At 44.3% G+C, this 16,042-nt stretch overlaps 1 protein-coding gene across 6 annotated transcripts in view; it reads left to right on the forward strand.

Annotated features, from left to right (window-relative positions):
* The window catches only part of RALB (RAS like proto-oncogene B), a 76,784-nt gene that overhangs the window by 47,848 nt on the left and 12,894 nt on the right, over nucleotides 1-16,042 (forward strand). For all 6 annotated transcript variants that reach the window (XM_006057185.4, XM_006057186.4, XM_044936468.2 and 3 more), the window contains one exon: nucleotides 10,174-10,333. In XM_006057185.4, coding sequence (XP_006057247.1) covers nucleotides 10,220-10,333 — 114 coding nt within the window. In that variant the 5' untranslated portion in view covers nucleotides 10,174-10,219. The remainder of the gene's footprint in view (nucleotides 1-10,173; nucleotides 10,334-16,042) is intronic.

A 16,042-nucleotide genomic window follows, 5' to 3' on the forward strand; every position in this document is an offset into this window, starting at 1 on the left:
AGAGTCCTAACCACTGGACCGTCAGGGAATTCCCCTGATACCTTGATTTCTTAACTCACGAGGAGTTGCAAAGTGGTGATATCCCAAATTTTATTGTTCTTGATTAGTTAGAATATTTTGTTAAGGGAATCTTTGCTTCACAGTTGGCATGAGAGAAGCAAGATACATTTTAAATTCTTTTCCTTTACCAGTTTTTAAAATAATGATTTATTAGTCCTCCAAAGGTGATGAATAAGGTGCTTTTTGGTATAATATCATTGTGAACAAGCTAGATATGTTTCAATCTATTGGAGTTATTATCTTTCTGATCTATAATTATTCATCTTTGACTCGTCTCTTCAGGTTGGCTGCTGAGCATGTTTGTGTACATGTGCATATGTGTGCATTTAAAAATTATGATTTTTGTAGCTAACAGCATTTATTGCTAAACTATAATAAAAACCTCTGGGGAGGGCTGCTGCTTTAATTGCTCACCTTCTAAAATCACTGTTCACAATGTAACATTCGAGCCAATGTTTCCTTGAAGGTAGATGAGAAATGTACTTTTACTACAGAAAATTGTTTAAAATGTGTCCTCATTTTTATTTTTTAGAGCTCTTCTCTCATCGTTCATTCATTCTTTATTCATTCTCTGGGCATCTCTAGGTCTCTGATTCTCTGTAGGCCCTGGAGACACGCACATGAAGAAGACACTACCTACCTCTCTGTCCAGGGAATGTGTGTGAGACTGTTTACAAATCAGAAGTCTGTGTCATATCATTAAAAAGACAGTGATGTAGGGACTCAGTGCTGTCAATTTCTATTCTCACGAATACCCACATACACAGTCATTTTGTCACAATGATGTAATATTTTGTGTTAGATGTAATAATAGATGTTAGATGCTGAGAAATAGGATTTTCAGTGCTGATGGAAATGATATTGCCTGCGTAGATGGTGGGAGAAGGCAATGGCACCCCACTCCAGTACTCTTGCCTGGAAAATCCCATGGATGGAGGAGCCTGGTAGGCTGCAGTCCATGGGGTCGCTAAGAGTCGGACACGACTGAGCGACTTCACTTTCACTTTTCACTTCATGCATTGGAGAAGGAAATGGCAACCCACTCCAGTGTTCTTGCCTGGAGAATCCCAGGGACAGTGGAGCCTGATGGGCTGCTGTCTATGGGGTCGCACAGAGTCGGACACGACTGAAGCGACTTAGCAGCAGCAGCATAGATGGCATCACTGCACTCTTCTTTTTTCGTATTCAGTGTTTACTGTCCCTGCAATCCATCTGTCTCCTGGGGTCTTTCATATCTGAGAATGCTGTTTTGGGGGGAGGGTCCTTCGTGACCTAATTTAGATCGGGTTGTTCCTAGTTTGGATTGTAACAGGAAGTGGAATGAACAGTTGGGAGTTGTCTTGACACTTAGAATAGTGCTGCTTACTAAAGTGCAGAGTCTGATTCATAAGTAATCTGTGGAGACACTTTAAGACCGTGCAAATATCCTGTTCCTCATCTCAATCTCCCCTTTAGAGTTAGCATCTACTAACCATTCTTGCCTGAATCAGTCTTTACTCTGATAGCTGCAAAATGTTGATTTTTTGTTTTTTTCACTTTCCCACCCCTGTGTTTATTTGCCTGCTGTTGGCATTCTTCCCTAAGGGGAAGCCCACCTGTCTCCCTTGTTTAATATTTTTTATAGGTATGGATTCGTGATTCCTCATTTTTTAGTGTCTGCTTTCCTTACTGCCCGTAATTATTTTGGTGCTTAAAGTGTCCCAAGTTTAGGATTCTCTCCCATTTTGATTATTTCAAGGATTAAAAACATGAATAATATTCTGAGAGACTGAAATATTATGATGATGGCCTGTTAGTAATATCCAGGTTACTATCTGAAGGAAAAGTGCTAAATGCAGTTCTTGGCATGTGTCAAGTGTTGGATCACTCCCTGTGTGTGTTTGTGCACCGTCTTACCCAGGACACTTGAATTTTATGACTGAGGAGTAAATTTGTTCCTGCATTTTTAAATTCTCATTTGATTTTTATGACAACCCTATGATACAGACAAGGTACTATATTTTTCATTTTGACTCCACCTACCAGTTTGTTTTCTTCCAGCCTAGGAAAGACTCATGACCATGTTAGCCCAGGGGACTGGGGCACAGTAGAAACCACCCCCTCCTCATAACACACATTTGCATGGTTTATGTTTGCATATCATGATTTACTTTCAGAATTTTACTTCTCAGATAAATATGTGTTCTTGTATTTGAATCAACACTAAGTGGTAGGGAGCCCAATCTAATACTAGTGAACCCTATAGAACATTACACAGGACAAGCATCGCCCAGCTCTCTGCTTCCCTGCCAAGCCATCTAAATGAAGCTGTCTTGATTTTCTGTGTGGGAGGGTACATGTTCATTCTTACTAACCCGAAGCCTTCCAGCGAGTTGGGTTGGGGGACCCACCCTGCAGTGGCTCACTGTTTCTGTGGGATATGTTTCTAAAGACAGTGTTTTAGGTTCATTTGTAGATGAACAGGGCTTCGCAGGTGGCACTAGTGATAAAGAATCTGCCTGCCAATGTAGGAGGCAAAAGAGTTGCAGGTTCGGTCCCTGGGCTGGGAAGATGCCCTGGAGGGGAGCATGGCAACTCCACTCTAGCATTCTTGCCTGGAGAATCCCAAGGACAGAGGAGCCTGACGGGCTACAGTCCATAGGGTCACAAAGAGTCAGACACAACTGAAGCGACAGCAGACACGCATGTAAATGAACAGTCTGGCTTTTGAGACCCAACACCTGGCACTTTCCTGCCTCACACCTGTGCTTCACTGTCACGTGGCATCAGGACCCGCCAAGACGCTTCCCGCCGCCATTGCTCGGCATGTGCCCTCTGTTCCAAGTGGAAAGCATCCTTCTCTCACGCCCACTGCTGAATGAACTCAGACTCAATGTTGAACATTTCCCTACTTCTTTTCCCAGAGTTCATTACACTTTCCATCAGACCTTGGCCCATCGTTATCACTGCATGTGGGCAGTTCTGCTTCCATGCTCTGTTTATATGTCTTTCCTTAGATTGAGTTTTCTAAGGGCAGAGATGCACAACTTAGCACAGAGTCGTGTTTACAAGTTTTTCGGACAAAAAATGAAGCCTACTTTAGAGCTTTCCTGTTGGTGGATAGAGACATAGTAAAGGGTGTCTGCTGGTGTGTTTCTCAAGTCCCCAGTAAAAGACCTCCTACTCTAAGGTGTGAACTTGCTAGGACTTGGTGTTATGGGCCCTGAAGGAAGTCTGTGTTGTGGCTTTTGGGTATTGGTGACGAATTCAAACAGTTCATGAAAAGAGATTAAGAGTTCTGGGAGAGGTATAATTGCTTTGTAAAAAATAGATGTCTGCTGGTTAGGGATGGCAGGTACTGATGTCTGCAGCTTCCATGGAAACACGTGAGAAAGTCCAGTGGATTGATGGATGGGGAGAGGGATGCCCAGTGACTGGGTCTGCGATAAAGCAAAAGTAGCAACATGTTGACTGTAGAATCCAGGTGATAAGAATATGGGTTCCCCATGCAACTCTTTCTACTTTTCTAAAAATTTGGAACTTTTCATAATAAAATGCTGGGGGAAAGGACTGCTGTGTTATTTTTTAAGAACACATTTATTGGTGAAGCTTATCTGTTATAAACATGAAATCATCAATGGGATCTTCCTGAGCCTCACTGCCGTGTTTTCTTCGTGGTATTTCTCCTCCTTTGTAGCCACTTTCTTCAGGGCTCAGTTCTCCTGCAGGACTGAGGAGACGTCCCCTGACCTTCTGCTCTGGTTTGGAAGTCCCTGCTCTATACTTCTGTAGCCTCTGTGGCCACTTCCTTCAGGGCTCAGTTCTCCTGCAGGACTGAGGAGACGTCCCCTGACCTTCTGCTCTGGTTTGGAAGTCCCTGCTCTATACTTCTGAAGCCTCTGTGGCCACTTCCTTCAGGGCTCAGTTCTCCTGCAGGACTGAGGGTCATGTCCCCTGACCTTCTTCTCTGGTTTGGAAGTCCCTCCTCTGTACTTCTGCCATAGAATCTGTCAGCCCACACTAGAATCATTCACTCAGCTTCCGTAACTAATCACTAGACTTCGAGTTTCTTGAGTGCAAAGAGTCCTTCTGAAATGCTTTCGGTACAAGTAACAATAAAGAGACTCAGAATGACTTACGCAAATAGGGGTTTATCATCTCCAGGGACAGGAGTCTGGAGGGTTGGCATCTGCCATTTCCAGGTCAGGTCCAGGGCCGGGACACGGCTGATCCTCCTGCCCTCTCCCTCTTCATGTCAGCTGCTCACAGGTCATACAGATTGTATAGCCACCATGATTATTTCAGTTCTTGAGCTCTGAGCACAGACACTTTGGCAATATCTGTGGATTTCTCAAACCAGTCCTCAGTCCATTTATTATGGTTTCTTCTAGAGAAACTGACTTTGCATTTTGAAAATAACAGCTCAGAATTAGATGTCTACATGTGTTTGAAAGCACCTTTGCCTCTAATCTGGAAAAGGATTTCTCTATTTTCATACAACTATAATAATTCATGGAAGCAAGGTTCCTTCAGAGAAATAATGTGGCAGGCTGGTGTTCTGGAGTTTCCAGCCTCAGGCATTGGCCTCAACTCTGTAGTGAGCAATGGTCGTGGCCCAGAAATTCGGTCAAAAGCAGTTTTACCACCTGAGCCTTTGGGGAGGCCTGCTCCTCAACCCACTTACCCTATTTTAGTCACAGTTCAAATGTGCTTAATTATCTAGTTAATTGCTTAGAACACTTATTAAAAAGCACATAATTGGAAAGTGAAGAGGAACTTTTTAAAAAGCCTCTTGAAGAAAGTGAAAGAGGAGAGTGAAAAAGTTGGCTTAAAGCTCAACATTCAGAAAACTAAGATCATGGCATCTGGTCCCATCACTTCATGGGAAATAGTTGGGGAAACAGTGGAAACAGTGTCAGACTTTATTTTTGGGGGCTCCAAAATCACTGCAGATGGTGATTGCAGCCATGAAATTAAAAGATACTTACTCCTTGGAAGGAAAGTTATGACCAACCTAGATAGTGTATTCAAAAGCAGAGACATTACTTTGCCAATAAAGGTCTGTCTAGTCAAGGCTATGGTTTTTCCAGTGGTCATGTATGGATGTGAGAGTTGGACTGTGAAGAAAGCAGAGCACCAAAGAATTGATGCTTTTGAAGTGTGGTGTTAGAGAAGACTCTTGAGAGTCCCTTGACTTCAAGGAGATCCAACCAGTCCATTCTAAAGGAGATCAGTCCTGGGTGTTCTTTGGAAGGACTGATGCTAAAGCTGAAACTCCAATACTTTGGCCACCTCATGCAAAGAGTTGACTCATTGGAAAAGACTCTGACGCTAGGAGGGATTGGGGGCAGGAGGAGAAGGGGACGACAGAGGATGAGATGGTTGGATGGCAACACCGACTCGATGGACATGAGTTTGAGTGAACTCCGGGAGTTGGTGATGGACAGGGAGGCCTGGCGTGCTGCGATTCATGGGGTCACAAAGAGTCGGACATGACTGAGTAACTGAACTGAACTGAACTTAGATGGCAGTCCAGTAGCTAAGACTCCATGCTCCCAACATTGGGGGCCCAGGTTCGATTCCTGGTCCAGGGAACTAGATTCCCATATGCCACAAGAAGACCTGGAGCAGCCAAATAAATAATATTTTTTTAAAAAAGAAAAGGAGGAGTGGACTGAGGATCCAGCCTGAGGGGATCAAGTAGACATGTGATCCCACCTGGAGCAGCCCAAGGTTGGTCACACAGCTGGTTTCCATAGAGATGGTGATCTTTAAATCATCCAGAAAAGGTATGATTATGTTCATTCTTCTCTGTTTAAGAAGACAGGTAGATATGATACATGAAAAATAAAATGAAAACCTACATATATATGTTCTTAGAAAGATTTTAAATATAGGAATTAAAGTATAAGATTATATACGGGTATATGGATTAAAGTATAAGTATATATTGATTAAAATACAAGCAGGAAATAATAATAATAGCGAATATCTCTGGATGACAGGATGTTTTTCTTTTTTAAAGATAGTTTTGCGTATTTTCTAGACTTTCTACTGAGCATTGAAGGGGGTGAGGGTATGCCTCCCCCAGAGATGCCACTTTGACATACTTATTTGAGCTGAAGGCAATTGAAAAGTGACAGACACAAAGAAAAATTCTCTGCCTTCCCCTCTGTACCAGGAAGGGCGGGGTGGTTCCTGATCAGCCAGAGGTGGCACCACTTAGAGCTGGCACCATGCGTTCGGCCCCCATGTATTTACCTTCCCCCGGTTTCCCGCTCCTAGAAGCGCAAGGCCCCTGACGCTTGTCTGTCGCTTCCCTGCAATACTCACTGTTTTTAGGTTCGGATGCTCTGCGAGCCCAAGTTCTAAGTGTCCCTTGGAGTCACCACCACTGAGCTCTGCTGTGTGTATGCAAGATGCACCTGTCTGGTTTTTCCTCCTGAATCTGTCTTTCGTCATTCTGATTTTCAGGCCCTAGCCAGTGAACTAAGATGGGTTTGCTTTCCCCCCACTACATTTTTATTACTTTCTGTGGTAAATACTTTTAAAAAATACCATAGACATTCAGAATGATTCTTTTCAACTCTTGGCCTTTTGATAATGCAGTCCTCCTTACATTTTGGTTTTGTCTTTGTGAAAAATCATCAAATACCACTCTTTATAATGGCTGTCTGCAAAGTCCTGCCTGTCACAGATGCCAGCTCTCCTGGGTGGTTAGTTTCTTAACTGTCTCATAGGATGGAGCTGTGGGCTGTGGAGATCTGGCCTTTGGTTGTAGGGATCCTGAGCTGTCTTCACTGCATGCTGTCCCTGCTCCTCAGGGGTTGTGTTTAGCCCCCTGACCAGCCTGGGGTTACTTTTTCTTTTACTTTCTGGCATTGGAGCTGTGGTTATTGAGTGTCAGGGCACCCTTTCCTCGGCCAGGGCTCAGGCAGACATACTTCTTGTCATCCTCCCCTCTTGGTGCTGTAGGGGAACAGAATTTACTGCCCCCAGATATGTCTCTGGCATACTAATGGTTGTTTTCCAGGAAACAACAGACATGGAAAAAATTCCAAAAACCATATAGGAGCTAAACTTCTGTAGGAAACATTGACGCTTATCAGGTACAGCTCCGTTTGTAAGGGCGTCTCTGTCGCTGTACCAGGAAGAGGATGATGATGGAATCTCTAGAATGTCTTATCAGTGAAGCAGGCAGGATTTCAGCCTGCATGACAACCTTACCTTGTTTACTGGGCTTCCCTGGTAACCGCCTGAGCTGACTCTCCCCACCCTCAACATCCTCCTTGGCCATTTGAACAAGTGATTCAGTCTGTGTGGGTCTCTCCTCGGTCTATGTGTTACTAAACTTTGGTGGACTGTCTCTGTTAATCTGTCTCACATCAGGTTAATTCTCAGACCAGTCAAAAGAACCTAGAAGGGTAGAGGGAACTTCTTCCATTGCTTCAAGGGTCTTGGCATCTCAATTCCCAACTGAGAAGAGTCTCAGTTCTAACTTCCCCCTGGCGTGGGCATCTGGTCTCCCAGCCCTGTGTGGTGGTAGTTGTTGTTCAGTCACTACGTTGTGTCTGACTCTGTGACCCCATGGACTGCAGCACGCCAGGCTCCCCCGTCCTTCACTGTCTCCCAGAGTTCGTGCAAACTCATGGTACATTGAGTTGGTGATGATATCCAACCATCTCGTCCTCTCTTGCCCCCTTCTCCTGCCTTCAATCTTTCCCAGCATCAGGGTCTTTTCCAGTGAATCAGCTCTTCCCATCAGATGGCCAAAGTATTAGAACTTCAGTATCAGTCCTTCCAATGAGTGTTCAGGGTTGATTTCCATTAGGGTTGACTAATTTGATCCCCTTGCTGTCCAGGCAGCTCTCAAGAATCTTCTCCAGCACCACAGTTCAAAAGCATCAATTCTTCAGGGCTCAGCTCCCTTTATGGTCCAAACTCTCACATCCATACATGACTACTGGAAAAACCATAGCTTTGACTATACAGAAAAGAGCAGCAGCCATCCAGAACTGTGGAAATATCAGCTCTTACTGCTCTAATTTTTTTCTCCCCAACTTGGGGGGATTTCTTACTTTGTACTGAGCTCACCTGTGCATTTAATAGAAGTTCTCAACCTTGGCATCTACTGTCATTGCCTGGGAAGTACTTAGATGTTCCCAGGTAGCCCAGACCAAAATCACAATCTCCCAGGATGTTTGTAAAGCTCCCCAGGGATTCCCTTTTGCCACCGAGGATAGGAACCACCGATTTAACATGATGTTTTATGTTACCCAATGATATGTGTGTTTAAACATATTTTATTATTTTTCTACTGGGAGTATTTTCAAACTACTTTGTCAGAAGTAGGTTTCCATCATGTCTAATTAGAAAAAAGAACTCTCTTACAATGAGATAGGAAGGAAGCCAGCTGTTAAGTTCCTCTTACATGCTAGGCTCAGTGCTTTGGTCTTTCACATGTGTTATTTCATTTAATTCTCAGAAAAATCCAGTAGGGTGGGTGATGGTTTACTTGTGTTTGCAGATAATAAAACTGGCTTGGAGAAAGTGAGTAACAAGCATCTAGGTCCACATCTCACAAATGACAGAACCAGACAGGGGCCCATGACCTGGCCCATGACCTGCCCAAGCCCACCCTTTTTCCTTATGCCTTGGCAGATGTGAAAGAGATTTTCCATACAGATCTTTCAAAATAAAAATCGGCACTTGGTTTATGTAGATTATATGGCAACCCTATTTTAGTTTTTAAAGGAGCCTTCATTCTGTTTTCCATAGTGGCTGCCCCTTTTCACCACAGCTTTTATTGTTTGTAGATTTTCTGATGATGGCCATTCTGACCAGTGTGAGATGGTATCTCATTGTAGTTTTGACTTGCAGTTCTTTAATAATTAGTGATATTGAGCATTTTTTCCTTTGCCTGTTGGCTGTCTGTATGTCTTCTTTGAAGAAATGTCGCTTTAGGTCTTCTGCCCATTTTTTGGTTGGGTTTTTTTTTTTAAGATGTATTTATTTTTGGCTGTGCTGGGTCTTTGTTGTTGGATGCAGGCTTCCTCTCGGGCTAGTTGTGGCGAGCAGGGTCTGTTCTCTAGTTGTGTGCAGGCTTCTCACTGCGGTGTCGTCTCTGGTTGTGCAGCACGGGCTCTAGGCTCTTGGGTTTCAGTAGTTGTGGCACATGGGCTCAGTTGTCCCACGATATGTGGGATCTTCCCAGACCAGGAATTGAACCTGTGTCCCCTGCCTTGGCAGGCAGATTCTGAACCACTGGACCACCAGGGAAGTCCAGTTGGGTTGTTTTTTGATTTGAGTTGTGTGAGCTGTTTCTATGTTTTGGAAATGAATTCCTTGTTGATTGCATCATTTGCAAATATTTTCTCCTATTTTCAATGTATTCTGTAGGTTGTTTTTGTTTATGATTTTCCTTTGCTGTGCAGAAGCTTTTAAGTTTAACTAGATCCCAAGTTTCAGGTATGTGTTAAATGTACTTATTCAGAATACTTTCTCTTTCCACACCACCAAGGTTGTTCTGTTCTACATACTTCATCTCACTTCTGATGAGGCTAAACTGATTTTGAGTAATAGACAGTTGTTTTAGAAAAGTTTAACTCACTTTAGTTCATCAGTGTAAATCAATGTGGAGTAAAAAATTGAGTTTTCCTCATTTTAACTGCCCTGTATCGTGAAGGGATGCTGATTGTTAAAAGCAGGTTTACTCGCCCTTTTCAGAGCCCCTCCTAGTCCCTGGGGCAGGCTGTGTGCATGTGTGTGTTGGAGGTGGGGGCAGGGGCGTGAGGATACAGAGAACAAGGCCGAGGCCCGTGAGCAGTTCCCAGGGCACAGATGTGCGGGGTCACTGTCTGGCCCCTCCACGGGTCTGATGGTGGCTCTCCTCCCTGCCTCTCTGGTGATGGGGCGTCAGATGGGCATGCTCGTTTCTCCTCTGTGTCTCGCCTTCGCTCTGCTCCTGGTCCATGACTCCGGAGTGGTTGGGGCTTTATCTCTGCCTGGAGCCTGGATAAGTGACTTCTCTGTTGGAACATCTGGGTTAGGCTTTTACGGAGCATAGCGTTTTCATTTGATTTCCTTCGGGTGGAAACCAAACTGCCTCTGAGTCTCTGTTTCTTTCCTTGCCAGCTCTTCCACTGGGTCCTCCAGCCACATCTCGCAGAAAACCAGCAGTATGGCTGCAAACAAGAGTAAGAGCCAGAGCTCCCTGGCCCTTCACAAGGTGATCATGGTTGGCAGCGGAGGGGTTGGCAAGTCGGCCCTGACTCTGCAGTTCATGTACGATGAGGTAAGACACGCCAGCACATGCTGCCTCCCCGTCGGGTCTGCTGTTGCCCCGTCCCTCGTGTGCCTGTTCCCCAGTGCGCTTTAGAGTCATGGGGTAAATTAGTTACAGTGGCTTCTGAACAGCTTTCCAGCAGGTTCTAACCAGGGTAAGCTCTGCACTGCTGATGTTAGGTGATCATTTCAGCTCTGGCACAGGGTGTTTGGGGTCCCTGCTCCCATTATTCCCATGATTGAATTACGGCAGGAGCATAGGGGGTGCCTTTGCACAGGTGTATCTGAAGAGGGAGCCAGGTGCTTACCTTGGTGACCGTTGATCTGGGGGCATACTGACAGCGAGAGAGGAGTTGCCGTAAGGACTCATCTTTTCTCAAGGACAGACATCACGTGTGCTCTAGTTGTCCCATCGGTCAGGGTAAAGTTCCAAGTTTCCATCGCTTTCTGAGTGTCACAGCGCTGGCGCAAGTCCAGTGTGATGACACAGGCTTGATTCCTGTGGCAAGTGTCCCTGCTTGACAGCCACTTGCTGGTCCTGCGGCAGAGCCCCCAGGCCAGAGTTTGAGCCTCGAGGCCTCTTGCCGGCAGTGCGTTCACATGACCCATGCTTTCCAGAGTTTGTAAGAGAAGATGCCGTCACCACAGTCAGTTAAGATCATCCTCTCTTTTCACTAGACTTTGACCCCCTGTCCAGCCGCCTCCTAGCTAGTGTGGGGTTGGATGGCCATGACATTTTGGGATATGGCTGAGGGAAGTGAGATTAAGGATACACCTAGCAGGGGACCAATGATGCACATTTGTGTGGTTTGTAATCACTGGGCATGTGGTTGGGTTATCACCAGCTGTCCCAGTGTCTGCTGCCCACCAGGATTATTCCTACCGCCCACCTGACTCAACCTGGCATGGTGATGGGAGGTGCAGGGCCAGGGGTATGTCCTGGCACAAGTGTGTCCAAGGCAGCAGGCACGGAAAGTGTGTGGGAAGCAGAGGAGGGGTGGGCTCGAAACATGGAGTCAGAAACTGGTCTGGAAGATTCTTCCAGATCTTACAGCCTCTTACAGGGAAGATGGATAGAGGTTGCTGAAATTTGCCAAGAGTCCTCAAACCTTCATTACTAGCAATGTCACGTAGTTGTGAAGTTGTAAACGATCATCAAAGAGAAACTTAGACCAACTATGCTAGAAGAAAGACTACATGAGTTTTTAATGCTCTATAGGAAATATTTCAGGATCACTGGCATATGACAAGATAGTTCAAGCATATACAGCAAGTGTATACAACATAGGACGGTATTCTAGAGGTGTGCCAGGCAGTTAATTAACAAGACTTATTGTGCTGGATTTGGGGAGTCAATGGTATTTGTAGTGTTGCTGTGTAATAAATTACCATACGTTCAGCAGCTGCAAACTACACACAGCCGTCACTTCCAGTTTCCAGGGGTCAGGGGTATAGCCTGGCTGAGCTGAGGGCACTGCCTAGGGTCTCAGGCTGCAGGGAGGGTATCCAGCTTCCTGCCAGCTTGCTGGCTGTTGGCAGATGCAGGATGGCACCCTTGGCTCCTGGAGGTTGCGCCTAGTTCTCTGTTGTGTGGTCCGTTCCGCAGACAACTCTTCCCCAGCCAGCAGGCAAATCTCTGGTGGTTTAGACAGATCCTCCTACATAGAAATGTAGTCATGAGGTCATTTCATCACAGCTGCCATATCCTATTGGTTTGAAGCCAGTCGGGGTCCCCTACAGTCAAGGGGAGGATGTCACACAAAGGACTCCCGAGGGTGGGTTCACCAGAGTATTTTTACATTTAATAAAATGTATAATGAATTGTGATTCCTTTTCTCCTTCGAGATAATCATTTTTGTATTTAATATTATATGTGTGATTTTGTATTTGTTTCTTTAAAGAGTGCCCTTCAGTGAATAAGCTTCAGACAAAAACCTCCATCACCTCCTGAATCATACTCCCCTGTACCTTATCATGAGAAACTTTTTGTTTGTATGTTTTTGCACAACCAATTTCTTTTTTTTAAATTGAAGTATAGTTTATTTATAATGTTGTGTTGGTTTCTGCTGTACAGCAGAGTGATTCAGTTATACATATATTCTTTTTCATATTATTTCCCATTATGGTTTATCACAGGATATTGAATATAGTTCCCTGTGCTGCTATACAGTAGGACCTTGTTTTTTATCCATCCTGTATATAATAGTTTGCATCTGCTAATCCCAAACTCCCAGCCTATCCCTCCCCAAGCCTGCCTCCCCCATGAAAATCACAGGTCTGTTCTATTTTTGTGAGTCTGTTTCTGTCTCACAGAAGAGTTCATTTGTGTCATATTTTAGATTCCATGTAAGAGTGATATCATATGGTCTTCCATCTTTCTCCTTCTGACTTCACTTAGTGTGATAATTTCTAAGTCCCTCCATGTTGCTGCAAATGGCATTATTTCATCCTTTTCTATGGCTGAGTAATAGTCCACTCTATATGTGTATCACATCCTCTGTACCCATTCATCAGCTGATGGACATTTAGGTTGCTTCCACATCTTGGCTGTTGTGAATAGTGCTGCTGTGAACATAGGGGTGCATGTGTCTTTTTGAAGTATTGTCTTGTCTGGATACATGCCCAGAAGTGAGACTGCCTGATCATGTGGCAGTTCTATTTTTAGTTTCCAGAAAAACTTCCATAGTGTTCCCCATAGTGGTTGCACCAATTTACATTCCCCCCACCAACAGTGTAGGAGGGTTCTCTTTTCTCCACACCCTCTCTAGCATTTGTATACTTTTGTTTCTGACACTTGCTTTTATTTATTATATACTAGAGGCCAAAGTGGGGAAATCTAGCACAATCTCTTTAATTTACCCACAACATTTTTGCATGAGAGAGGCAAATCCCAGGATCTCCTATGGAAGTCTTTCTTTGTTTTTGCTTAAAAATGTACTTTGCTTCCTAAAGACTTATTTTTTCTCATGTAACAGAGGCTAGGGAAGAAGAGATGGTGAGGAGAGGAATTAAGATTCCTTAAGGACAAGGGGTTAGAGGAGCAGCTATTAATGGAGATGAAGGAGGGGATTCTGTGCCCCCTCCTACTCCGAATAATGGGCGGTGTCTGAAGTTGTTTGCACCCACTGGGTAGAGGGTGGGACTGCTGCCAAACACGCACAGGAGACCCCACTCGGGGAATCATCCAGCCTAAATGGTCAGTCAGGCTGCTGTCAGGTGGCCTGGCCAGAGACAGCTTAGTGCGGGGAGGTACTTTACCACATGGGTGACTGAGGGGCCCTGGATGCTGGGTTCTTTACAACGGAGCCACCTTTTAAATCTTCAGCCTAATGTACATGAAGACTTTCAGCTATTTGCTTTGTTGATAAGTGAGGTTGGCAATGGGGAGATTTTGGTGGCAACTGCTTTGAGACTTCTGGCAGTGGCTGGTAGTCAGCTGAGTGGTGGCTCAGGACGAAGGGTCTGTGTGAGGCTGGCCTTAGGCTTGGTGTCTTGGCATCTGAGACGGAACCCCAGCAGCCTGGCAAAACCAGCAGGGTGACTCCTGTTAACAGAAATGTCAACGTCAAGGCTCTGAGCTCATGTTCTCATAATGAGCGCTGTTCCCTGGCACTGAGGCACCTCCATGCAGCCACATGGGGACATTTGGACTCCAGTGTCAGAGGACTCAGTGGAACTCCTGCTGCATTTATCCTTGAAAGTTCAGAAATAAGCAACTGAGGTGCTTTACAGTGGTGTTGAGTTCACACTGGGTGTTGGGGTGGTTTTTTTTAGGGAGTCATATATTTGTCTCTTTGGAAAGACGTGAACAGGAGGATACTGCTATGAAGCATGGGCAAATTTTCATATTTTCTCTATTTTAAGATTGTTATATGAGTGTAAGAGAAATTAATACTAAAACTTTTAGTATCTTTACTTTTAGAATTAAAATCATTTGAATTAATAGCTGTTGATTGATAACACAAGGCTCTTTTTCAGTGTTCTACAAAGGGGTCCGTAAGTTCATGTTGATATTTTCAATTTCATTTTTTAATTACTTCAGCTGCTTCAGGTCTGAGTTGTGGCATGTGGGCTCTAGAGCTTGGGCTCAGTAGTTGTGGCACACAAGCCTAGTTGCTCTGCGGCTTGTAGGGTCTTCCTGGACCGGGGATCAAACCCGTGTCCTCTGCGTTGGCAGGAGGGTTCTTAACCACTGGACCACCAGGGAAGTCCCTCAGTTTGATTTTTAAATTTTTAAAAAATTATAGCTTGATGAAGAATTCGTGTACCATGAAACTCACCCTTTTAAACTGAACCATTGAGTGATTTTTAGGGTATTCACACGGTGTGCAGCCATCACCATGATGTAATTGTGGAACATATTTTTCACCTCAAAAAGCACCCCCTGCACAGTAGCAGCCATTCCTCCTTATGGCCCCCCACCCCGAGCCTGGCAGCGACTTTCTGTTCCTGTGGAGGTGCCCTTCAGGACGTTCTGAATACATGGAATTAGTATGTGACCTGTATGTCTGGTTTCTTTCACTGAGCATCACCTTTTGAAAGCTCATCCAGTGTTACAGTTGTATCAGTGTTGCATTTCTTTTTAAAAAAATTGCAGTATAATTCACATACCATAAAATTGACCCTTTTAAGTGTACAATTCAGTGGTTTTTTTAGTATATTTACAAAACTGCAACCATTACCACTTATGTAATTCCAGAAAGTTCCCATTCCCCTCAAAGAAACCTAATACCCACTGGCAGTCACCTCCACCCCTCCCACAGCCCTGGCCACCATGAATCTGCTTTCTGTTTCCACAGACTTGTCTGTTCTACTCTTTTCATGTAAATAGGCTCATATATGATCTTTTGTGTCTGGCTTCTTTTACCTACCAAAATTTGTCAGGGTTCATCCAGGCTTTAGCATGAATCTGTTTCCTTCCTTTTTACAACTGAATAATATTCCATTGTCTGGATATGCCATATTTTGATATTCATTTGTCAGTTGATATTTGGTTATTTCTACCTTTGGCTATTATGGGTAATGCTGCTGTGAACAGGTTTTTGTGTGGACACCTCACATTCTCTTGGGTGTGTACCTTGGTGTGAAATTTGCTGGATTATATGGTAACTCTGTTTAACTTTTTGGGAACTGCAAAACCGTTCTATACACAGCCACCCATTTTACAATTTATGAGAGTTATAATTTCTCTATGTTCCCACCAATGCTTGTTATTGTCCATCTTTTTGATTACAGCATCTTCAGGTCAGTCGCTCAGTCATGTCTGACTCTTTGCGACCCCATGAATAGCAGCACGCCAGGCCTCCCTGTCCATCACCAACTCCCGGAGTTCACTCAGACTCATGTCCATCGAGTCAGTGATGCCATCCAGCCATCTCATTCTCTGTCATCCCCTTCTCCTCCTGCCCCCAATCCCTCCCAGCATCAGGGTCTTTTCCAGTGAGTCAACTCTTCGCATGAGGTGGCCAAAGTATTAGTGGGTATGAAGTAGTAGCTCATGGTTTTGATTTGCGTTTTCCTAATGACTAGTCAGGCTGAGCATCTTTTCATGTGCTTTTTGGCCATTTGTATATCTTCTTTGGATAACGTGTGTTCAGATCCTTTGTCTATTTTTTTTTTCATTTCATTTGGTGTTTTCTTCCTTTGCCCATTTAAAAATCGGTATTTAACTTTAAAAATTGTTTTCTTATTAAGAGTTATTTATATATTCTGAATACTA

Source organism: Bubalus bubalis, chromosome 2, assembly GCF_019923935.1.
Source record: "Bubalus bubalis isolate 160015118507 breed Murrah chromosome 2, NDDB_SH_1, whole genome shotgun sequence".
In the NCBI taxonomy this organism is placed as follows: domain Eukaryota; kingdom Metazoa; phylum Chordata; class Mammalia; order Artiodactyla; family Bovidae; genus Bubalus; species Bubalus bubalis.